The sequence below is a fragment of the Monodelphis domestica genome, chromosome 4, assembly GCF_027887165.1.
Source record: "Monodelphis domestica isolate mMonDom1 chromosome 4, mMonDom1.pri, whole genome shotgun sequence".
In the NCBI taxonomy this organism is placed as follows: domain Eukaryota; kingdom Metazoa; phylum Chordata; class Mammalia; order Didelphimorphia; family Didelphidae; genus Monodelphis; species Monodelphis domestica.
Window position 1 is genome coordinate 394,338,175 of NC_077230.1, and position 24,774 is coordinate 394,362,948.

Sequence of the window (24,774 nt, forward strand, 5' to 3'; positions counted from 1 at the left end):
AAGTATCTGAGGCTAGATTTGAACCTAGGACCCCCTGTCTCCAGGCCTGGTTCTCTGAGCCACCTAGCTCACCCCTCAACCCTCTTTTGAATAAAGTTCTAAATTCTAGGGAGCTTCCTAGAGCACATTATGCTTGAGAGAGTTGCCTGGAGTCACAAAGCTAGGAGGTATCAGAAGAGGGATTCTGACCCAGGCCCAAGGTTCTACTCTAACACCATGTTATTGGATTACAGAAATATTCCCTTCTCCTTGTCCCTCTCCCTCCACATCCCAGAGTGTTTCCTGACTGTCATTAACCAGCCCCTCGTGCCCCTGGAATGAGCTTGCCTGCCACTCAGGGCTCATTCCAAAATTTTGGTGAGCTCTTAGAGAATGCATTTTAAAAAACCCGTACCTTCTGTCTTAGTACCAGCTCTCAGATAGAAGAGTAGTAAGGGTTAAACAAACAGATAAGCGATCTGCCCAGGATCATATAGCCAGGAAGTGTCTAAGGTCAAATTTGAACCCAGGTCCTCCTGATTCCAGGTCTGGCTCTTTATCCACTGTGCCATCTATGTGCCCAAAGAGAATGTATTTGAGGGGATCCTGATTCAGCCCAAATATTTAAGACAAAACAAGACCAACTCCCCCCCTCTCCCCAAACAAAACAAAACAAAAAAACAACTCAAACCCATTTGCATGGTCAAAACCCACCATCACCAGCAACTTCAGGGAGGAATCCTTTTAGGATTCCACAATGGACAGCAGCTGGAAGGAGCACTGCTTAAATACTCAGGGTTACCAGAAATCCCAACAGGCACCATGTGGTAGGTGAGTGTGTGCACCTTCAGTTGCAGGATTGACTCGACTGATTTATTAGGCAAATTAACCCTCTCCCACCTCAAAGGGGTCACATTTTTCTGGTGTTTTCAGTTCTGCTCTTCTTCACTGTGTCAAGACTGGCCTGATGGATATCCTGGAATCTCAAAGGCTTTGCCAAAAGATCATAGATCTTGGCTTCTGTCTGGCCACAAATTTGCCTATAGTTCAAATTCAGAGGTTGCAGCCTCAGGGGAGGAAGTTTTTTGGCGATGGCAATTCATAATAAGAATAGCTAACACTTATAGAATGCTTACTATGTGCCATAAGCACTTTACAACTCTTATTTGATCCTCACAACAACCCTGAGGAGCAGTTATGGTTGTTCTCTCCATTTTATAGATGAGGAAATTGAGGCAAACAGAGGTTAAGTGACTTGCCCAAGGTCATATAGTTTAAAAAAAAACAAACTTTTATCTTTCATCTTAGAATCTTATTTGATCCTCACAACAATCCTGAGGAGCAGGTATGGTTGTTCTCTCCATTTTACAGATGAGGAAATTGAGGCAAACAGAGGTTAAGTGACTTGCCCAAGGTCACACAGTTAAAAAACCCCCCAAACTTCTATCTTTCATCTTAGAATCTTATTTGATCCTCACAACAATCCTGAGGAGCAGGTATGGTTGTTCTCTCCATTTTACAGATAAGGAAATTGAGGCAAACAGAGGTTAAGTGAATTGCCCAAGGTCACACAGTTTAAAAAACCCAAACTTTTATCTTCCATCTTAGTATCAATTTGGTTCCAAAGCAGAAGAGTGGTTGGAGTAACTTGCCCAGGGTCACACAGCTGGGAAGTGTCTGAGGTCAGATTTGAATCCAGGACCTCCCATCTCCAGGCCTGGCTCTCTATTCTCTGAGCTACCTGGCTGCCTCTGGTCATATGGTTTTAAGTGTGATGAAAGCAGTCTACCTTGGTGGAGGGATGGCCCACAATACTGAGAATTTGTTTTTGGTGTGGTGCTGAGCATTTGGAATCCAAGATTCCAAGAGATAGAATTAGAATTCCTGGTATTGCTTTTAACAGTTACCTTGGGCAAACCACGCCTTTGTTCCTTAGTTTCTTCATATGTAAAATGAGGGGGTTGGAGTAAATGGTTGCCAGGGTCCAAACTAGTCCTAAATCCAGAATACTATGATCCCATAGCTGCCATGTTCTAGCTGAGAAGCCCTGGGAAAGTCACTTATCCTCTCTGAAATGGAAGAGCTGGACCAGTTGACTTTTTAAGGTCTTTTCCAGCTTGGACTCTCATCTGAAATGAATTGATTCTCACTACTGACCACTGTACAGACACTAGGTCTGCTAAAAAATTAAATTTAACTCTGTTGTTCAGTTGTGTTTGACTTGGTGACCTCTTTCAGGGCTTTTCTTGACAAAGATAGTGGAGTGGTTTGTCATGTCCTTCTGCTCATTTTATAGATAAAGAAACTGAGGCAAACAGGGTGAAGCGACTTGCCCAGGGTCACATTTGAATTCAAGACTTCCTGATTCCAGTCCTGGTACGCTATCCATTATACTACCTGACTGCCTAATTCAGCTCTAGCATTTACTAAGCTTCTGTGTTTCAAATTATTGCACTAGGAACTGGAGAAACTAAGGTAAAAATCAACAGTCCTTGCCATACAGGTACTTACAAGCTACTGGGAGAAATGGGTCTGTTGTCCGGTATCAGCTATCACTTAAGCCAAGAATTAAAAATTGGTTATTTGTGTCTTTGAGAAATTAAGGTTGGAGGGAGAAGCTGGGTGGCTCAGTGGATTGAGAGCCAGATTGGAGATGGGAGGTCCTGGGTTCAAATTTGGCCTCAGACATTTCCCAGCTGGGTGACCCTGGACAAGTCACTTAACCCCCATTGCCTAGCCCTTACCACTCTTCTGCCTTGGAGCCAATGCACAGTATGGATTCTGAGATGGGAGGTAAGGGTTTAAAAAAAAAAGAAAGAAATTAAGATAGGCAGGACACACTTTAGAGTCAGAAAGGTCCTTATAGGTTATTTAGTCCAATGCCCTCATTTTATAGATGAGGAAATGGGGTCTAGAGGAGTTTTTTGAGGTCACATAGTTAGGTCACACAGCTTGGGTTCAAATCTAGGCCTGGTGACTCAAAATCCAATATTCTGCCCTCTCCTTCAGAGCTCACAGAGCAGAGATAAACAAATGGCCATGACCTAATCTCTGTTTTATGCTCTTATTTTGAGTTCCCAATCTCTTTAGCTCCCCGGCCTACCAAAGAATAATTTGTTTTGTTTCCCACTCGTTGATCGATGTTTGGCAGACATGGTAAGCCTGCGTCCTTCTCCGATATTTTGGGATTTTTCCCCAATTTGGACTTCTTAGACTCAAGAGATGACTCCAACCCCACATCTCCAGCACCTGTGAAAAGACAAAATATATCCAAGAATTTAATGATGGGGCAGCAAAGTGGCTCAGTGGGCAGAGCTCTGGTCCTGGAGACAAGAGGTCTTGGCTTCAAATCTGACCTCAGATACTTCTTAGCTGTGTCACCCTGGGCAAGTCACTTAACCCCCCATTGCTTAGCCCTTACCGCTCTTCTGCCTTAGAACCAATACTTGTATTGAATTTAAGCAGAAAGTAAGGTCTAAAATGAAAAAATCTTCATTTAATGAAAATAGCAACTTAAAAAAAAAAACCAAAACACTTTATCTTTCATCTATTAGTTCCAAGACAGAAGAGTGGCATGGGCTAGGCAATGTGGGTTAAGTGACTTGCCCAGGGTCACACAGGTAGGAAGTGTCTGAGGTCAGATTTGAACCCAGGTCCTCATCTTTGGACCCGGCTCTCAATCCACTGAGCTACCCAGATGCCCCCAAGAGCAAGTCTTAGTTTGATATTCTCTACTCCAGAACACACTCTCAATTTAAAGATGTAAATCCTTCAAGAATTTTCTTCTAGAAAATTCATATAAGTACCAGAGACAGATGGGACCACAGCAGCCATCCAGTCCAGCCTATGTTCCATAAAGAATTACCAATAAATAGTACTCCTGCCTTGGCTTGAAGCCCTTGAGTTATGAGAGAAGATGTAAGCAGGTCAGGGGCAGCTAAGTGGTCCAAGGGATGGAGTGCATGGCCTAGAGTTAGGAAGACTCATGTTTCCGAGTTCAAATCTGAGCCCAGCCACTTCCTAATTGTGTGACTCTGGTCAAGTCCCTTCACCCTGTTTGCCTCAGTTTCCTTATCTGTAAAATGAGCTGGAGAAGGAAATGGCCAACCACTCCAGGATCTTCACCAAGAAAATCCCAAACAGGGTCATGAAGAGTTGGACATGGCAATTGACTGAAGGATAGCATAGGATGGGAGAGCAAGGAATAGGCGGTGATCAGCACCAGTGAAAAGGGCAGCCATGTGGATGAGGTCACTGTTTCCCTGAGAAGGATCCGAACCACTCCCTTGCTCATGAGGCCAGGAAGGGAATAACCAGGAGGGCCTGGAGAAGGACCCCGAGGAAAACGTACTTACTTGCCACACCGGTCTTTTCTAATTCCTTGATTTGCTCCCGGAGTTCCGACAAAGCCTTTTTCTGGCGCTGAATGATCTCCTCGTGGCGGAACCCTTTGCATTTAGTCCCTAGTTCAATGAAGGATGAAGCCTGTTTTTTGGAATTATGAAGAAATCGACTTTATTCTAGATGAGAATGATCTCACTCTCCAAGAAGCCACAACAGTCCCACTCCAGAGGAGACACACTGTCCCTGAGCCCGTTAAAAATAGCAGCAGAGGCACTTTACAGAAGAGAGGGAAGGCTCTGAGCTGAGACCTACAGTCATAAAGGCATTGTTCTTGTGGACCAGAAGGAGGGTCTAGGCTGCCCCTCCAGGACTCATGGGGGTTTCAGTATGGTAGAGACTCTTCTAGACCCTTGGATCTGGAGGTATAGGGGTGCAAATTTAGAGTCGGAATGGACATTTGGGGCTACCGAGTCTAGCCTCCTTACTTTAGAGATAAGGAAACTGAGGCACAGAAACTCAGGGTCACATAACATGTAAGTTTCTGGGGCCAGATATGAATCCAGATCTTACTAACTCTGAATACACCATTATACCACCTAGACAAATAGATGACAGAGTGGCTAGAATGGTAGACTTGGAGTCAGGAAGACCTGAGTTCAAATGCAGACTTAGGCTTACTTATCTGTATGACTTTGGCCAAATCACTTAACCTCTGTCTGCCTCAGTTTCCTTTTCTATAAAAACAGGGCTAATATTTGAACCCAGAGGTGTTGTGAGGATCATGAGATAATATTTGTAAAGGTCTTAGCATAGTGCCTGGCATGTAGTAGGGGCTTAATAAATATATATTCTCTTCCCTTTTCCCACTTAGCTTGCTCAGGGAAGCAAGAGGATTTGGGTTCAAATTTGGCTGTATGATGTTGTGCAAATTCCTTTCCCTTTCTAGGCCTCAGTTTCCCCCTCTGTACAATGAGGGGGTAGGTAGGACTCAATGCTCACTTCAAAGTTTCTTCCTGCTCCCAGTCCTATGAACCTAAAAAGCATGGTTCTGTTTGGGAGAAGCCCCTTTCAAGGTCCAAGGAGGATGCTCACTGGCAGGATGGTAAGAAAGCAATTCCATTCCCCTAAAAATGCTGCTTCTCTCTGTTTTGTCCCCCTTTGATTGTCCCAGGTTTTCTGTATCTTAACTTATTTATTTGACAGATGATTTCAATCTCTGGCACTCAAACATGGAACCTTCATCCTGCAATATTTTGGACTGATGTCTTTGGCAAGTCTACCTTTCTTTTTTATTTTTTAAAAACCCTTTACCTGCCACCTTAGAATCCATACTATGTATTGGTTCTAAGGCACAAGAGTGGTAAGGGTTAGGCAATGAGGGTTAAATGACTTGTCCAGGGTCACACAGCTGGGAAATGTCTGAGGCCAGATTTGAACCTATGACCCCCCTCCCCCTTCTCTAGGCCTGGCTCTCAATCCACTAAGCTACCCAGCTACCTCCCCAAAGTCTACCTCTTGAATGATGACTATGCCTCCTCCTCTACCTGTTGGTTGTGACTGAAGCAGTTCTTATTGTTGGATTGTGTCCAACTCTTTCTGATCTCTTGGACCATAACAAGTTGATACTATTCCTAGGGTTTTCCTGGCAAAAATACTGAAGTGGTTTACCATTTCCTTCTCCAGTTGATTATGGCAAACAGGTTAAGTGACTTGCCCAGGGTCACACAATTAATGGATGTCTGAGGCCAGACTTGAACTCTTGTATCCCTGACTCTAGACCCAACACTCTATGCAGTTACCTAGTTGACCCACTCTGAAGCTGTACCTACTTCCTATTCAGGAGAAAAGCTAGTTCATTAAGTGATTTAGCAAGCATCCTGGAAACTTGGTTTCCTTTTATACAAAGGGAAAAATAATTCATCTTGGTTAATTCTAACCCCAAATGACTCAAGGAATAATCCCTGACTTTGGGGGGGGGGATAATGCCAAAGAACAAAGAATAAACCCATTGAAATTGTAAATGGAGAAAAAACAGTGGCTGGGGGTTCTCCTCCATTCCCCTGAGGCTGATCAAACCCCCTGGCACCTGCCTGTTGGACCTTCTGGCTTTGGCAGGGGTGAGAGAAGGGAAAGGAGAAGGAACATCGGTGGAGAGATGGGTTGATGAGGAAGGAAAGGAGGGACTCTGAGGAGGAAGAGATAGAGGTGGGCAGAGAAAAAAAGGGAATTGTTCCTGAGCTTTTCACGTTGGCACTAAAGTGAGACAGAGATACTGTTCTTTGGCACTCTTCAGTTCTCCTCACTCTTAGTCTTAAATGAAGTCTTTCCCCATCTTTTCTTCCTTCCAAGCTTTCCTATTTATTGGGATCTTAACTTCCTTCTTTGAAGAGTTACATTAAATCCTCATCTCAGAGAAGCTCTTTCAACAGACAAATATTGGCTCTGCCATTAATCACCTGTGTGATCTTGGGTGAACTATAACATCTCTCTGAGGCTCAGTTTCTTCATTTGTAAAATAGGGAAGTTGGACTTGATGGCCTCAAAGGTCCCTGAAACAGTAATAAAGGACTCTATGTCTTATTATAGATCATTATTTGACAATAGGTGAAGATGGCTACCCAACTGTTAGCCAGGTGAATTTGTAGAAGAGATTTATCTCCCTAGCAGGAAGGGAGATTTTACTAGATTCATAATATAAGCCGGGAGAGACCTTATCAAGCATTTAGTCCAAACTCCCACATTGTTATATAAGAGGAAGTAAGAGCTAGAACACAGAAGGGACTTGCCTCAAAATCACATAGGGAGTTAGTGTCGCAGCTGAGACTTGAACTCAGAACTCCCAGCTCCCAGTCTGGGAATTTTTCTACTATAATTCTTGAAGCATATAATATACATATATGAATATGTATATTTATATATACATACATATATAAATACTGATATGTGTATGTATATATATAAGCTATATATAATACATATAGTATATAGAGAGTATATGCTACAAGATTTATAGTTTATTACTAATATATTATGTTCACATTATTTATATAGAAATCTTTCTAGAATTTTCTATATTAATATTATATTCCTTATTGATACTATATATACATGTTATATCCACACACACATATGGTCCTATAGCATGTATTTCTATACCCACAAATATATATAATATTTCTGTAGCTACTATAATAGATGAGGCATAAATGCGATGATAGATTTAGAGCTAGAAGGGACTTTAGAGGGCTTTCAATTTAACCTCTTCATTTTATAGATGAGGAATATGCCATAAGATAAGTGACTTGCCCAGGATCACACAATAATAATAATAATAATGGTCATAAAGTACTCTACAAATATCACACCACAACCCTGGAAAGTAGATGCCATTATTATCCTCATTTTCCAGATGAGGAAACTGAGGCAGACAGAGGCTAAGTGACTTTCCCAGGACCACACAATAATAATAGAGTCTGTAAAGAGCTCTATAAATATTAACACAACGATTTTGGGAAGCAGATGCCATTATTATCCTCATTTTTCAGATAAGGAAACTGAGGCAGACAGAGGTTAAGTGACTTTCCCAGGGCCACACAATAATAATAGAGTCTGTAAAGCACTCTGCAAATATTATCACAACAATTCTGGGAAGTAGATGCCATTATGATCTTCATTTTCAAGATGAGGAAACTGAGGCAGATAGGGTTTAAGTGACTTTCCCAGAGTCACACAATGATAATGTCTGGAAAGTGTTCTACAAATATTAATCTCACAATTATCCTGGGAGGTAGGTACTATTTTTAATCCTCATTTTGCAGATGAGGAAATTGAGGCAGCCAGAGATAAGGTGATTTGCCCAGGGTCACACAGCTAGTAAGTATCCGTGGCTGCATTTGAACCATGGTCTTCCTGATACTGGGTCCAACACTACATGGCTTCTCATATCCTTTGGGGAATATTTCATTCTTTTAAAGAAGATGCAGTTCTGAACTCCAATTCAATCCCCTTACAGCATTTTGCCTTTCAAAACAGGAAGATGAGTAAGTGTGGATACAGAATTAGAAAAGGTTTCTTTTTTTTCTCTGCCATTCCCCGCCCCCCACTCCCACTCCCTTCCATCCCTGCCTCCCTATTTGCAGGCTCCCAGAGCATCCTGGGCAGCCCGGTTTCTAGAGCTGAGCCTGGGGCCATGGCTGGGTTTTTAAGTACTTTCCCTGGTCTCCAGCTAGCTTGGAGAGAGTGAAGCGAAGCTCCATTGCTGGCTTGGGCTTTCTCACACTGGCTGTTGTCAAGGTCAGGGCGAAAGAGCCCAGGAGAAAAGGAAGGAAGACGTTTGGTATGGCTTCTGGACCGCTGATTCCCAAAGTTTATTCTAGATGTGGCCCTTCTCTTTTGGGGAAAATCTTCAGACTAACCAGATTAGGAAATAAGCATTTGTCTCCCTTGTCTGTGGAAGCCATAGAGTGGCTCATCCTACCTTATTTAGGATGATGGTGAGCTGCCTGCAGGCAGCAGACTATCCTCTTTCCTAATCCTTTTTTTCTGACTTTCTCTTGCTCTTTCCTCACTGCAAAGAAGCTTAGAGGCCAGCTAGGATCAGAGATTCAGAGCTGGATGCGATTTGGCCATAATCTAATACAAACTGTACAGAGGACAAAACTGGGGGCTGCAGGAGGGGAAATGACTTGCCCAAGGTCATATAAGAAACCAGGTTCTCAGACTCCAAATTCCCCAAACCATTTTATGGCTGACACCCTCTCTTCCCAATCCATAACTAAATGTGCTCTGTGGTGGAATTCCTCCTGTGAAAGCTGCCTAGAACACCAAAGAAGTTAAATGGCTTGCCCCAGCACATGTGTCTGAGGTGGGACTTGAACACAGGTCTTACAGCTCTTTCTTTGGATACTATGCAATCTTGCTTCCAAGATCTCTGTGTCCTAGACAAAACACAGGAAACACCAACTTCTCTTCTCATTTAATCCTCTCGTTTCTGTCTTTGGTCATGGTTTCATTCATAACAGGAATGTATCCCTCCTTTGCTCTTATCAAATGTCCCCTTTCTATCTTTTGCCATTCTTCCCTTCCTTAGAGGACCAGCTCAGCTGTCATATTTTTTCCATGAAGTCTGCCCTGGTTCCCTTAATTAGAAATGATTCCTCCATGGGGGCAGCTGGGTGGCTCAGTAGATTGAGGGCCAGGCCTAGATGGGAGGTCCTGGGTTCAAATCTGCCCTCAGATACTTCCAAGTCACTTAACCCCCATTGCCTAGCCCTGACTGCTCTTCTGTCTTGGAACCAATACACAGTATTGATTCTAAGACAGAAGGTCAGGGTTTAAAAAATAATGAAGTCATTCTTCCCTTCTAAAACATTTCAAGGCACTTTGTTTGGCCTCCCCTATGCATCTAATAATTGGAGAAAATGTACCATAACCTTTTATGTACATGTCCCCCCACCCAGCCAACCAAAGTCACTGCCATCACAAATGCCTCTATTCTGGGGTATCTTTCCCTCATTCCCTTTCCTCCTGAAGTAAGCCTCTTGAGGGTAGGACATTTGTCATCTTTGCATTCCCAATATCAAGTACTTAACACATTAAGCATTCATTAAGCACCTACTATTTGTCAGATACTATGCTAGGTTAAGCATTCATTAAGCACCTACTATGTGTCAGATACTATGCTAGGTTAAGCATTCATTAAGCACCTACTATGTGTCAGATACTATGCTAGGTTAAGCATTCATTAAGCACCTACTATGTGTCAGATACTATGCTAGGTGTCCCAGAGTAGAATGACAAAAAAGAGGTAGCAACAGTAGAGTGGGGGAAACAGTGGTTTTGGACTCAGAGGACTGCAGTTCAAATTCCCCTCCCTCAGCCACTTACTACCCATAAAACCCTGGGCAAGACACAGCATCTGTGGGTTCCCATCTTTTCATGTGTAAAATGAAGGGTCTGTACAAGATAGTCTCAGAGGGCTGTTATAGGTGATTCTTTTCTGCATGTGTTTCCTGATCTGTGAAATGGGAGTGGGAGGATGTTTGGATTAGATGGTCGCTAAAGTTCCTTCCAGGTCTAAATCTATGATCCAATAATCCTGTCCTCAAGATGCTTGAATTCTAATGGGGGCCAGGGAAGGGAAGAGCATTTACAGAGATAAGTAAATGCAAAGTATATTAAAAATATTGTTGGGAAATGGAGGAAAGATATATTATGGATGAAGATCTTAACCTGGGAACTGTGATCTTATATATAAACATATATCTGCTTTTATTACTATTTCTATCTAGCTCTATATCCATATATCACAATCTTTATACATTTATCTCTAGCTCATCTCTCTCTCTTTTGTTCTAGATAACTGAATTTCTTTTTTTACCAACTCATTTTTTTTTAACTACATGTAGGGGGCAGCTGAGTAGCTCAATGGATTGAGAGTCAGGCCTAGAGACAGTGGTCCTGGGTTCAAATTTGGCCTCAGACACTTTCCAGTTGTGTGACCCTGGGCAAGTCACTTGACCCCCATTGCTTACCCCTGACTTAGCTCTTCTGCCTTGGAACCAATACACAGTATTGACTCCAAGATGGAAGGTAAGGGGGTAAGGGTTTTTAAAAGATAAAAAATACATGTAGAAACAAATTTTAAAATAATTACTTTGTGACCTATCTATTGCAATCTAAATTTTCTTCCTCCCTTCTCCTCCCCCTCCCCAGGTGGCAAAAAAAATCTGATATTAGTTATTCCAGTGGACAACTGAATTTCAATATCATTAGTTTCTTTTGTAATATTCTATATTTTATTTTATGCATTTAAAAACATGATGCTGATAAGGGTTCCATAGGCTTCCCCAGATTGCCCAAGGGGTCAGTGACAGGGAAAAGGATAAGAGCTCCTGGACTTGGGGGATCAGGAAGGGCATAGAGACTTATTACACACAGGAGACATTCTGTAAATATTTGTTGAATATGATTGACTTTAACAGTGCTGACTCAAGAGATTCTTAAGCACACCCACCCCCTCACTCTCTGATTAAGCCTTCACCAGCAGTATACCATGTAGTGGGGCTACTCACCTCCTGGTTAAAGAAGTAGAAGTCATTTTCAGCAATTTCTACTTGTATCCCCACGTCGCAATTTAGCATGGCGGCCTTTTCAGCTTCTTTGGAGATCCTGCAACCAAAAAGAAAGAGAGGGGGCTTTTAGTGGGGAGTAGCAGAATCAAGTTTAGGGACCATAGACCCCTTTGCTGAACACCACAGCCTGAAGATCCAGACAAGAATGGGCAAGGAGCTGTATTTCCATCCAGAACTGAAGGTGCCTAAAGGGCAGAAGAATGGAAGCCCCTTGAGGATAGGAATCACTTTGGATCTTTGTGACCCAGGCCCACAGCAGGGGTTGTGCAAGCATACCTCAGCCAACTTTCCCCTGCTCAATGTCCTTACACATGTTGGTGAGCTCAGGGAGGACACTTGGGGGTTCCCAGGACTCCAAAGGGCCTCATGTGGGACTGCCCATCTGGTTGGCTTTAGCTACTTTATTTAAAATAATTTTATTACTTAAAAAATATTTTTCCATGGTTACATGATTGATTTTTTTCTCCCTCTCCTTTTCCCTCCCTCCTCCTGGAGCCAAGCAATTCCACTGGGTTACACATGTATTCTCACTCAAATCTCATTTCCAGATTATTCATTTTTGTAATAGAGCTATCTTTTAAAAGCCCAAATCCTATATTGATATAAACAAGTGATAAATCATATTGTTCTTCTATATTTCTACTCCAACAATTCTTTCTCTAGATATGGATAGCATCTTTCTCATAAGTCCCTCAGGATTGTCCTGGATCATTGCATTGCCATTAGTAGCAAAGTCTATTACATTTGATCATCCCACAATGTTTCAGTTACTGTGTATAATGTTCTCTTGGTTCTGCTCATTTCACTCTGTATCAGTTCATATAGGTCTTCCCAGTTCTTATAGAAATCAAACAGTTCTTTCCTTATAGCACAATAGTATTTTATCACCATATTTAGAACAATTTGTTCAGCCATTCCCCAATCGAGGGACACCCCCATATTTTCCAATTTTTTTGCCATCACAAAAAGCACAGCTATAAATATTTTTATACAAACAGGTCCATCCCCATTTTAAAAAATCTATTCAGGGTATAAAACTAGTAGCGGTATTGCTGGATTAAAGGGAAGGCACTCTTTTAAAGCCCTTTGGGCATAATTCTAAATTGCCTTCCAGAATGGTTGGATCAAATCACAACTCCACCAGCAATGCATTAGCATCCTAATTTTGCCACATCCCTTCCAACATTTACTATTTTCCTTTAGTATTATATTGGCCAATCTACTAGTTGTAAGGTGGTACCTCAGAGTTGTTTTGATTTCCATTTCTCTAATTAAGAGGGATTTAGAACAGTGCTTTTTCATGTGCTTATTGATAGTTTTAATTTCTTCATCTGAAAACTACCTATTCATGTCCCTTAACCATTTGTCAATTGGGGAATGGCTTGATTTCTTATAAATTTGACTTAGTTCCTTATATATTTGAGCAATTAGACCTTTTTCAGAGAATTTTGTTATAAAATCACCCTTCCTCCAGTTTGTTGCTTCCCTTCTAATTTTGGTTGCATTGGTTTTGTTTGTATACAACCTTTTTAATTTAATACAATCAAAATTATTCATTTTACATTTTGTAATGTTCTCTATTTTGTGCTTGGTCTTAAGATCTTCCTTTCCCCATAGATCTGACAGGAATACTAGTCTACATTCACCTAATTTATTTATATCACCCTTTATATTTATGTTGTATACCTAGTTTGAATTTATCTTGGTATAGGGTATGAGATATTGATCTAAATCTAATTTTTGCCATATTATTTTCCAATTTTCCCAGTAGTTTTTGTGAAATAGTGGGTTCTTGTCTCAAAAGCTGGGGTTTTTGGGTTTATAGAACACTAGATTGCTGAGGCCATTTGACCCTAATCTATTCCATTGATCCATCCTTCTATTTCTTAGCCAGTACCAGATTGTTTTGATGATCACTGCTTTATAGTATAGTTTAAGATCTGGTACTGAGAGGTCACCTTCCTTCACATTTTTTCCCCATTAGTTCTAAGGGCACATACTTTAGAGCAGCCTTTAAACTTTCGATCTCTTTGTTCTTCTTCTCCACCAGATTGGAAATCTGGACCAGCTTGTCCTGTAGCACAATCATCTCCTTCTCCTGTTGCTGAATCAGGATGACATTCTGCTCGATCTCTGTTTTCAGGTTCTTATCATACTCAGCTGAAAAGACAGGAAGACCCATGCCTGAGAGCTGGAAGAAGGTGGGGGAAAGATCCATCCTAAAGATTATTCTATATCCTATATATCTAAATATCTAAATCCTATGTCTAGAGCTAGACCTCAAAAGTCACTTGCTCTAATCTCCTATTTTTAAGATGAGGAAATTGGGGCCCAAGGAGGTTTCGTGACCCTAGAATCACAGATATAGGAATGGAAAGGTCCTCAGAGGTCATTTAGTCTCACTTCTTCTTTTGATAAAGGAGAAAACTGAGGCCTAGGAGGGTTAAGTGACTTCTCTGGAAAATTTGGCTGTCTTTCATATAACCAAAAGGAAAAGTCACTCATATAGGGTGAATGCAGCCAGAAATTATTTGGGAGATTCTCTGCTTCTGCAGTTTACTTCTGTAAACTCTGAGTCAGGAGACAGAAGCTCAGAGAATGCTTGAAATCATCAAAGTTGAAGCTAGGGGGAAAAACTCAATGATTGGGCATCTCCTCCTTCCATCAACAATGACAGTCTCTTAAACATTAACAGGTGCTTCACTCCTGCCCATGGGGCTTTCTGACTTTGCCAGGGGCAAGAGAAAAAATAGGGAAGGGTTAAGGAGAAGAAACAGATGGAAGAGAAGGGAATGAGAGGCATGGAGGAGGAAGATGAATGCAAAAAAGGAGAGATGGAGGGAGAATCTGGGAGAGGTGGGGCATGGAGGAAAAAGAGGAGGAGGGGGGAAAGGCCTGATCTAGAACCTTTGGCATTAGCAGAGAAATGGGAGGTCCTGTTCTTCCTTTTTCTCCTCATTTGCCCTCAATTTTCTAACTTAAAGAACCGTTTTAACCACAAAGTACAAATATTGGACCTTCTGTCTGCTTATAAACAGAAAAAAAATCCCCAAACTCTATTTTCACTAAAAAAAAGAAAAAGAAAAAGAAAAAAGGCTGGGTCTTAAAACAAAGTCAAACTAGGAGGATGGCTTACTTGGTTAAAGTCCAAAGGTCAGTGCAGATTAGGCACAAGACTTCTTTCTGGACTTCATTAAGATCTGAAGATCTATGATTTACTGAGCTACTTTGAACCTAGCCTGACTTTCCTGTAAGATGAGAACCAGTCAAGATTTTTCTTCAAGAATCCATACCCAGGAGGAAACAGTAGCATTTAAAGATGGATAGAAATTGTCATAGGAGGAATTCGAAAGATCAGAATGTCAGAGCTGGGAGGGCCACAGAACACAGAATGTCATGTGAAATCTTTATCAGGTTGCTTGCTGTCTCAAGGAGAGAAGAGGGATCAGAGGGAGTAAGCCTGGGAGGGTGGGAAGGAGGAAGAAAATTGGAACTCACGCAAAAAGATGTTCAAAATTGTTTTTACAGGTAATTGGGGAAAAATGAAATATTGGAAAAAAAGAACACAGAATGTCAGAGCTGGGAGAGAGCTTAAAACAGAGAATGTCAGAGATGGAAGAGAGCTTAGAACACAAAATATCAGAGCTGGAAGAGCTTAGAACAGAGAATGTTAGAGCTGAGAGAGCTTAGAACAGAATATCGGAGCTGGGAGAGCTTAGAACAGAGAATGTCAGAGCGGAAAGAGCTTAGAACAGAGAATATCATAGCTGGGAGAGCTTAGAACAGAGAATGTCAGAGCTGGGAGAGACCTTAGAACAGAGAATGCCAGAGCTGGGAGAGAGCTTAGAACAGAGACTCTCAGTGCTGGGAGTTAGAACAGAGAATTTCAGACCTGGGAGAGAGCTTAGAACAGAATATCAGAGCTGGGAGAGCTTAGAACAGAGAATGTCAGAGATGGAAGAGAGCTTAGAACACAAAATATCAGAGCTGAAAGGGGCTTAGAATAGAGAATGTCAGAGCTGGAAGCAGACTTAGCACAGAGAATATCAGAGCTGGGAGAGCTTGGAACAAAATATCAGAGGTGAGAGAGCTTAGAACAGAGAATGTCAGAGCTGGGAGAGACCTTAGAACAGAGAATGTCAGAGCTGGGAGAGACCTTAGAACAGAGAATGTCAGAGCTGGGAGAGAGCTTAGAACAGAGAATATCATAGCTGGGAGAGCTTAGAACAGAGAATGTCAGAGATGGAAGAGAGCTTAGAACACAAAATATCAGAGCTGAAAGGGGCTTAGAATAGAGAATGTCAGAGCTGGGAGAGCTTGGAACACAGAATATCAGAGATGAGAAAGCTTAGAACAGAGAATGTCAGAGCTGAGAGAGCTTAGAACAGAGAATATTGGATCTGGGAGAGCTCAGAACAGAGAATATCAGATCTGGAAGAGCTCAGAACAGAGAATATCAGAGCAGAGAGGGCTCTTTGAACATAGAAGGGAAAATAGAAAATGTTAGGCCTGGGAGGGTCCTTGGAACAGAGGTCTCAAAGGCCTCTCATATTTTACATATGAGGAAACTGAGGCCCAGAGAGGGGAAACAAAGTATCATCAATGATCTCTAATGAGACACTTCCTCCAGGAGTCCTGGCAAACATCTGTAGTATGGCTGTTGATAAAGCGGCAACATTCACGGCGGAGGGTTTCCCCCTAGGTCCCTCTGTCTCAGTCAGAAAACTATATATAAACCTGTGTTTGGTAAATCCTCGGCAAAAGTGATAAAATACAGAAAAGAAAGCCTTTCACCCATGACTTGAAGCTTCAGAATTTTCAGACACAAAGCTGCTTTACCTTTCTTTTTCCTTATGGCATCTTGGGATCTCCAGCTGAATGCCACACTGTGGACGTACCTTTTAGGTCAGTCATCTTGGCTTGGCCTCTGTTAAGGTCTGTTTTCAGAGCGATGATGAGCTCATGTTGGGAGAGGAGCTGTTTCTGGGCAACCATGAATTCTTCCCTGAAACCAAGAGAAGCAGTTCTATCAGATCCAGGTCCATGTGGTTTCCTAAGAAAAGGATCTGTCACAAGGCAAGGTTGGGGCCCCTACAATGACTTTACACTCTCAGCTTGGTTAGGTTTTTTAAAAGCTCAATAAAATCTTTCTGGGCTATGTGTGCATTTTTATTAAAGAGAACAAGTTATAGGCTACCACACTGGGGAAAATTGGTAATCATTGGAATAGAAAACAAAGCCCTCAGGGAACAAAAGGGCTCTTAGAACAGAGCATGTCAGAGCCAGAAGAAATCCGGGAACACAAAATGTTAAAGACTGGAAGGAAATTAGAATATAGAATATCAGATCTAGGGAGCAACTTAGGACACAGACTGTCAGAGCTGTGAGGGGCCCTAGAATATGAAATATTAGAGTTGTAAACAATCTTAGAATTGGAATGGCCATAGAATGTCAGATGCCAGAGCTGAGAGACAAGTCAGAATTTGGAATGCCAGATTTAGAGGGCCTTGGAGACTATCTACTATAATCCCACCATTTTATAACAGGGGAAACTGAGGCCCAAAGCTAGGTCTAAATTTACACCAATTGATCCTAATTCTTAAAACTTCAGTAAACTTGGGGCTGAGGTCTGTTGCACAGCTGCACATACAGGTGGGAGGAGATAACTCTACTGTGGTGCTTTAATGATTTGAACTGATTGTCTTTAGTGGTGATTTGGGCTGAGAAATGATTCTTGTGATTCTGCAAAATGAAAAGGCTGGGCCCTGAGTAAGGTGAATGGGAAAACGTGGGTTAACTGAAGAAATGGACCTCTCCACCTAAAGCCAGGGATTTATCTTTCTATTTAGTACCTGGAATTTGGTATTAAAGTCAACCAAACAAGACCAGCTGATGTCAAAGGGCCTTTAACTTTTTTCAACTTCTCAATCCAAACTACATCTCTTCTTGTGCTATAGGCTCTCTCAGGATAGGGTCATAGCATTTTACACCCCAAAAACTCTTTAGAACAGAGAATGTCAGAGCTGGGAGGAAGCTTAGAACATGCAATATCAGAGCTGGGGGGAAGCTTAGAACAGAGAATGTCAGAGCTGGGAGAGCCCTTAGAACAGAGAAAGTCAGAGCTGGGAGAGATCTTAGAACAGAGAATGTCAGAGCTGGGAGAGACCTTAGAACAGAGAAAGTCAGAGCTGGGAGAGACATTGGAACAGAGAATGTCAGAGCTGGGAGAGACCTTAGAACCCAGAATGTCAGAGCTGGAAGGACCCTTAAAACAGGGAATGTCAGAGTTGGGAGATACCTTAGAACCCAGAATGTCAGAGCTGGAAGGACCCTTACAACAGGGAATGTCAGATTTGGGAGATACCTTAGAACAGAGAATGTCAGAGCTGGGAGAGACCTTGGAACACAGAATGTCAGAGCTGGGAGAGAGCTTAGAACACAGAATATCAGAACTGGGAGGGACCTTAGAACAGAGAATGTCAGAGCTGGGAGAGAGCTTAGAACAGAGAATGTCAGAGCTGGGAGAGACCTTGGAATACAGAATGTCAGAGCTGGAAGGACCCTAAAAACAGGGAATGTCAGAGTTGGGAGATACCTTAGAACAGAGAATGTCAGAGCTGGGAGAGACCTTGGAACACAGAATGTCAGAGCTGGGAGAGAGCTTAGAACACAGAATATCAGAACTGGGAGGGACCTTAGAACAGAGAATGTCAGAGCTGGGAGAGAGCTTGGAACAGAGAATGTCAGAGCTGGGAGAGACCTTGGAACACAGAATGTCAGAGCTGGGAGAGAGCTTAGAACACAGAATGTCAGACCTGGGAGGGAGCTTAGAATCAGATGTGGATTTTAGAATACAATATCAGAGCTGGAAGGGTTTTTAGGGATAATTTGGCCCCTATTACTTATTTGACAGAGGGGGAAATTGGGATCCTGGGAAAGGGGATGCCAATCTGTTCAAGGTTACATAAGTGGTAAGGAAGAAGGCTTGTACTAAAATCTAGGTCCTTTGATTCAAAATCCAACTCCCTCCATGTCCCTGTGATTTATCCTGATGTTATCTTGAGTGCTTATCCATGCTTTTCTGATGGTGTTACTGAGTTTTCTCCATTGTGTCCTGGGAATTTTCCTAACTAGAATGCTGCCTCCTGGTGTGAGGTGACCACCTCATCCTGTTTATTTCTTCTCTTAGTGCATGCTCTCCTTGAGAGTAGGGACTGTATCTGACTTCGCATTTGTGTCATTATAATGGAACATGGTGCTTCATTGCTATAGTGCGGGTACTTAACTGTTTAATTGACTGGAATTCAATTTAGTGGACCAGAATTCAAGAAAGGCTCACCACGTGAAACATTTAGTAATCTGAAACTTGGCTTATTTCTCACAAGCTAGTAAATCTTCTCATGGAGTTCTATATTCCAGAATGGGGGCATGAGAAAACAAAACAAAAAAAAAGTATAACACTCTTGAGGAAACTTACATTAGGTGATCATAGGATCTTCCAGTGGTAAGATTCTTTAGTAAGCCATCTTTCTTTCTTTCCTTTGGAACTATTAAAGAAATGCACAGTAATTTTAATTGTCATACAAATCATGGAGTCAAAGAATTGGAAGATACACTTCAGGTTGCCTAGGCTAACCCAGAGAAACAATTAGACTCTTTATAAGTAATATCTCTGATAATTGGTCATTCAGCTTTTGCTGGATGACTCTGTCCTGAAGTGACTCAATTGTCTTTTGGATAGATGTAATTTGTAGGAGGTTATCTTTACATTGAGCCTAAATATTATGCTTCTCTATAATTTTGGTCCTATGTTCCTGGTTCTTCCCTGTGAACAAGTCAGAGCAAATCTAATCCCTCATCCACCTGACCCTCATCCACCTGACAATCCTTCAAATATTTAAGGACAGCCATCATTCATTCCTCTTTTCCCACCCAGAACCATTTCTTCCCTGGGTTAAATTATCCCAATGCCTTCAACTCTTCTTTTCAGGGTATGGTATCCAGTTTACCTGTATGTTTACTCTTCTCTGGGCAATCCTAGTATCCTTCCTCAAATAAGGTGTGGTGCCTAGAACCAATCACAATTCTCAAGACATGCTATAATCAGTGAAGAGAAAAGAGAGAAGATTGCCTCCCTATACCTGGAAGCTATCACCTTTGTTCATGTTGTAGGTGGGGCTAAGTATGGGCTGCCATATTGGAAGGAAGATAATATCTTGCTCTGGCTCCAATTCTTTGCTATCATGAAAGCAGCTGCAATAAATAATTTCATATATAAGGGGACTTTTTTCCTTCTCAATGAACTCCTTAGAGTATTAGCCTAGCAGTAGAATTTTCTGGGTCAAAGGGTATGGATATTTTAATAAAATTAAGAGTTCTTTCCCAAATTATTTATGTATTCATTTATGGAACACTAGGTCATTCAGTACCATTGTTTCTGATTCTCCCTGTCTAGTTTGTTCTAGTGATCTGTCTCTTTGTTTTTAACCAGTACCAAATTGTTTTGATGACTTCTGCTTTATAATTTAGTTTGTAGTCTAGAAGAGCTATCTCCCCTTATACCCTATTTATTTTCTTTCAATATTTTAGATCTTTTATTCCTCTAGATGAATTTTATTGTCCTGTTGAGTTCTAGAACCCATTGTTTTGATATTTTTATTAATATAGTTTTAAAACTTTAAATTAACTTTGACAGCATAGTCATTTTTATTATATTGGCATGGTCCAGTCATGAGCACTGACTCTTTCCTTCAACTATTTAAATGATTCATTTCTTTAGGGAGGATTCTGCAATTGAATCTATGGAGGCGTTGTGTATACTTTGGTAAATTAATTATGAAGAGATGGAGATAATAGAGGTCTAGATCCTGGTCAAGACCTTAGAAGTCATCTTTTCCAATCTCCTCATTTTACCTATGTTCATGGAGGTTTAGTCACTTGCCCAAGTTCACACAGTAATAGATAGATATATAAATAGATACGTAGATAGATAATATAGCAATTATTAAATATTTACTTTGTCCTAGACACTGCAGTAAATGCTAGGGGTTCAAATACAAGCAAGCAAAAAGAAAATCCTAACCCTTAAGAAACTTAAAATCTTCTGTGGGAAGCAACACAAAAAAGGGGAGCAAAGAAGAGAGATTTAAGTTTACAAACTACAAAGGCTTGGTTTAGAACTGGCAACCACAAAGGGAGGTTCCATGTGAGGGGAAAAAACAAACAAACAACTCACCAATAATACTCACCAGATGGAATCTAAGTTTCTCATGGGGAGGAAGGTTGGAATAGATGGAAACTGGATGGTTTGGAGCTGGCATCAGAGGTGGTAATTAAACTTAGGACCTTTGACTCCAGAGCTCTTTCCACTGTCCTACACTGAGGAGGGAATATATTCCTAGCATAGGGGATGATGTCTACAAAGGCACAGGCAGGGATGAGAGATGGAATGTTGTGAGGGAGGAATAGCAAATATGCCAATTTGACTAGAATGCAGTGTTTAGAGGGGAATAATGTATAATAAACCAGAAAAGGTAGGTTGGAGTTAGTGTGAAGAGCTTTGCTTTACATACTAAGTGGAACTATTTGTCTGAGAAGTAACAAAGAATCCTTGGAACTTTTTGAGCTGTAAAATAACATGGTCAGAGCTGGGTTTTAGGAAGAGCACTTTGGTAGCTGTGTATGGAATGGATTATAGAATGGAAGCAGGAAATCAGGAAAATTAGGCGGTGATTCCAATAGTCCAGGTGAGAAGTGATAAGGGGTTGCACTAATCCCTAGTAGCCTAAATTTGTGGCTGTGTGGGTAGAGAGGAGGGTCAGATATGAGAGAAGATGGCAAGATTTGGCAACCAATTGGATGTGGGAAGTGAGGGAGTGTGAGGAGTTGGGAGATGCATACAAAATTGCAAACCTGAGTGATGGAGAGGTTGGTGAGGTCATCAAACAAAATTATTGTTGTCTTCTGTTTTTGAAGTGGACCAATACCATAATGGGTGATCTCTTGCCTTCTTCATGAATTGGTTTTAAGTGAGGCAAGTTGTACCAAGTCAAGAGCTTCACTCTTTCTTCTGGAGTCATCCACGTTCAGGGGCAAGACAAAAGTCAGGAGATTGGTGATGGCCCAGGATGCATCTTTGATGTTTCGCCAGCTTTAAGCACTCTACAATACCTTCCTCAACTGCTTTCATGGCCATTGGAACAAATTGTTCTCATCCATCCATTCTGCTAGGGGAAGTCTTCACATGTTTGGGGGTAGGCAGCCCCCTAAATCATGAATGGGTTTGTGGCTTATTGGTTACCCTTAGTTCAATTTAGCCCATCTGCCAAGATGGTTTACTAGAGTGTAGCTGCTGTGTGGTATGCTACAACCTCAAACAAAATAGGGAAGTATAGAAGAAGAGAAGATTTAGGGGAAATATAATGGGCTGTTTGGGACATGCTGAACTGAGATATCTATGGGACATCCAGCTGGCAGCATTCAATGGGAAGAGATTGGATTTCAGGGGAAAGCATATATGTAATGGAGGATTGGCCAATGGGGCTGGACCTTATGAGTATGTACAGAATGCTTGGCTAATGTAATCCCCAGGTGGACTTTGGAGTGTGTGTGTATCTTCCGTAACTGGTTTCAGCGTAGTGAAATGGAGTGTTTCTGAGTGGTTTCCTAGCTAGAATTTGGGGTACATTCAAAAAGGACTAGTGGACCAGAACCCCTTTTTCTTCTCTTGCTCGGATTTAATTTCTTTCTGGCAATACTCTGGTGAGAAAATAGATAATGCTGCAAAGAGAGAAGCCATGGACCCTTCCCATCTAAGGTGGACAAGGGGATCTCAGAGTTTGGTCTTTTGTTTCAGGTGAAAGAGATAGAAAAAAGTCCAGGAATGGACACCAGGCTGTGTTTTGAGCTAGTCCAGCATCAATAGCCTGGGGAACAAGAAAGAGCCTTTGGGGCACAGCTCATCAGTAGGTAAGATAGGGACTTCCCCAGCACTGATACCATATTTAGATATAAGCTTGGGGTGGAGTAAGAAGGAACTAGTGTTATGTAGAAACTGTCTTCCCGGACCCTGAGTGAGTATGGGAGAGAATGCATTCCCCAGGTACTCGGGTGGTGGGTGGTGGAATATTTGTGCTTCTGTTATTGCTGTATATTCTAAATAAATATCTCTTCCCAAAAAGTGAATCAACGTTAATTGATTAAATGGAACTGGAGTGTTAATTAATCACTGATGGCTAACAGTGGGAGGAAGATATCAGAATGGGAACTCAAGCCAATAGTATTAGAGAATGACTCCCCGACCCTTCAAGGGTATCCTTAGAACCTGGATGGGGAGCCGTAAGGCAGCTGGGTTCTGGAAGAGGGAGGTTAGAGCTGATTGCTATTAATAGATGGAGGCATCTACTACACTGAGAGGACAATCAAGTCCATGGGAAGAAGAAATAGGAAAAAGAGGAATGACCACTTGGGGCAGAGCTCCAGGTTAGACCCATGGTTAAGGGGAATGAATGGGCAGTCATCTAGCAAAGAAGATGGAGAAGGAACAACTGGACAGGGAGGAGAAGAACCAGGAGTCACAAAAACTCAGAGAGGAGAAAGCATTCCGGGCAAGAGGCTGGTCCACAGTTCAGATGCTTCAGAAAGAGAAAAGAAGGAAGACTGAGAAGAAAGCCATTCCAAACGGCAATTAAGAAATCAGTAGTAATTTTGGAAAGATTCGTTTTCATTGAATGCTGATATTTGAAGATGGATTGAAGACTGTGAAATTAATGAGATGACAGGAAATGGAGGCAGTGAATGCCCATGGATTAAAAAAAAACCCTTCACCTTCCACCTTAAAATCAATACTGTGTATTGATTCCAAGGCAGAAGAGTGGTAAGGGCTAGGCAATTGGTTAAGTGACTTGCCCAGGGTCACCCAGCTAGGAAGTGTCTGAGGGTAGATTTGAACCCAGGACCTCCTGTCTCTAGTCCTGACTCTCAATCCACTGAGCCACCCAGCTGCGGTGGTGCCCATGGCTTTTAATAAGATATCACATGTGAAGCACTTTGTATACTTAAAGCACTCTACAAATGCTACCTCTTATTCTTATTTTCTAGGAATTTGGCTGGGGAAAGGAGAGAAATAAGATAATAGTTTGAGGGAATTCTATGGCTAAATGAAGATTTTTGTTTTTATTTTAAGGATCAGGGAGACCTGGACGTGAAGGACATGTTTTTAGATAGCAGAGAAGAAGGCAATGGAAATCAGCCAATCAGCCAACCAACCAATTAATCAATCAAGTGTTTATTAAGTGCCTACTATGAGCCTGGCAGTACAATGAATGAAGCAATCCTTACTCATAAGGAGTTTACATTCTAACAAGGGTGTATAAAAACATACACAGCAGAAACAAAGTGAATAACAAGGTATGTACACAGTGTAGACAAATACAAAGTAGTTTGGTAAGGAGGGCATGAACATTTGCTGGTACAAGAGCTGCATCTTTTTTTTTTAAACCCTTACCTTCCATCTTGGAATCAATATTATTTCCAAGGCAGAAGAGTGGTAAGGGCTAGGCAATGGGGGTCAAGTGACTTGCCCAGGGTCACATAGCTGGAAAGTGTCTGAGGCCACATTTGAACCCAGGACCTCCTGTCTCCAGGTCTGGCTCTCAATCCATTGAGCTACCCAGCTGCCCCCTCAAGAGCTGTATTTTAAAGGAAAAGAGAGACTGAAGCTGAAATAAGAAGGGAGGGAATGCCAAGCAAGGAGTACAGCCAGTGGAAAGGTAGGGAGGTGGGAGAAGGAACATCATGTCAGAGGGCAGCAGGATGAGTAACGTCCATTAAATCTAGTCATTTGAGTTGGGGCCAGATTATGGAGGGCTGCAAAAGCCAAGCAGAACTTAGATTTTATCCAGAGGCAAAGGGAAACTGCTAGAATCAACTGAATAGGGGAATTGGTAGCAGTAGTATAGGAGGAATTGTCAGGGAGAGCCTTGGGGAACTGAGTCAAATTAGGAAGCTCTTGCTAATGTAGACGAGTGATGATGAGGGCCTAAATAAAGATGGTAGCAGTGGGAGGGACAGAAGAGATTGGACAGGAGCGATATCATAAAGGTAGAAAAAGCAAGATTTGGCAACTGATATGGAAATGAGGGGTTAAGGAAACTGAGAAGTGCAGGATGATATTGTGGTTAAGATTGGGGGCAGCTTGAGAGCCAAGCCCAGAGATAGGAGGTACTGGGTTCAAATCTGATCTCTAACACTTCCTAGCTGTGTGACCCTGGGCAAAAGTCACTTCACCCCCATTGCCTAGCTTGTAACACATATTGAT

General features: G+C 41.8%; 1 protein-coding gene across 13 annotated transcripts in view; it reads right to left on the reverse strand.

Annotated features, from left to right (window-relative positions):
* FHAD1 (forkhead associated phosphopeptide binding domain 1) overlaps window positions 1-24,774 on the reverse strand; it is a 218,672-nt gene that overhangs the window by 45,186 nt on the left and 148,712 nt on the right. For all 13 annotated transcript variants that reach the window (XR_008918130.1, XM_056825253.1, XM_056825258.1 and 10 more), the window contains 6 exons: window positions 18,934-19,003; window positions 16,355-16,461; window positions 13,457-13,616; window positions 11,397-11,493; window positions 4,335-4,464; window positions 3,083-3,228 (listed from right to left, as the gene is read on the reverse strand). Coding sequence is in view for 12 of the 13 variants with exons in the window: in XM_056825253.1 (XP_056681231.1) it covers window positions 3,083-3,228; window positions 4,335-4,464; window positions 11,397-11,493; window positions 13,457-13,616; window positions 16,355-16,461; window positions 18,934-19,003 (710 nt within the window). In the remaining variant the exon portion in view is untranslated. The remainder of the gene's footprint in view (window positions 1-3,082; window positions 3,229-4,334; window positions 4,465-11,396; window positions 11,494-13,456; window positions 13,617-16,354; window positions 16,462-18,933; window positions 19,004-24,774) is intronic.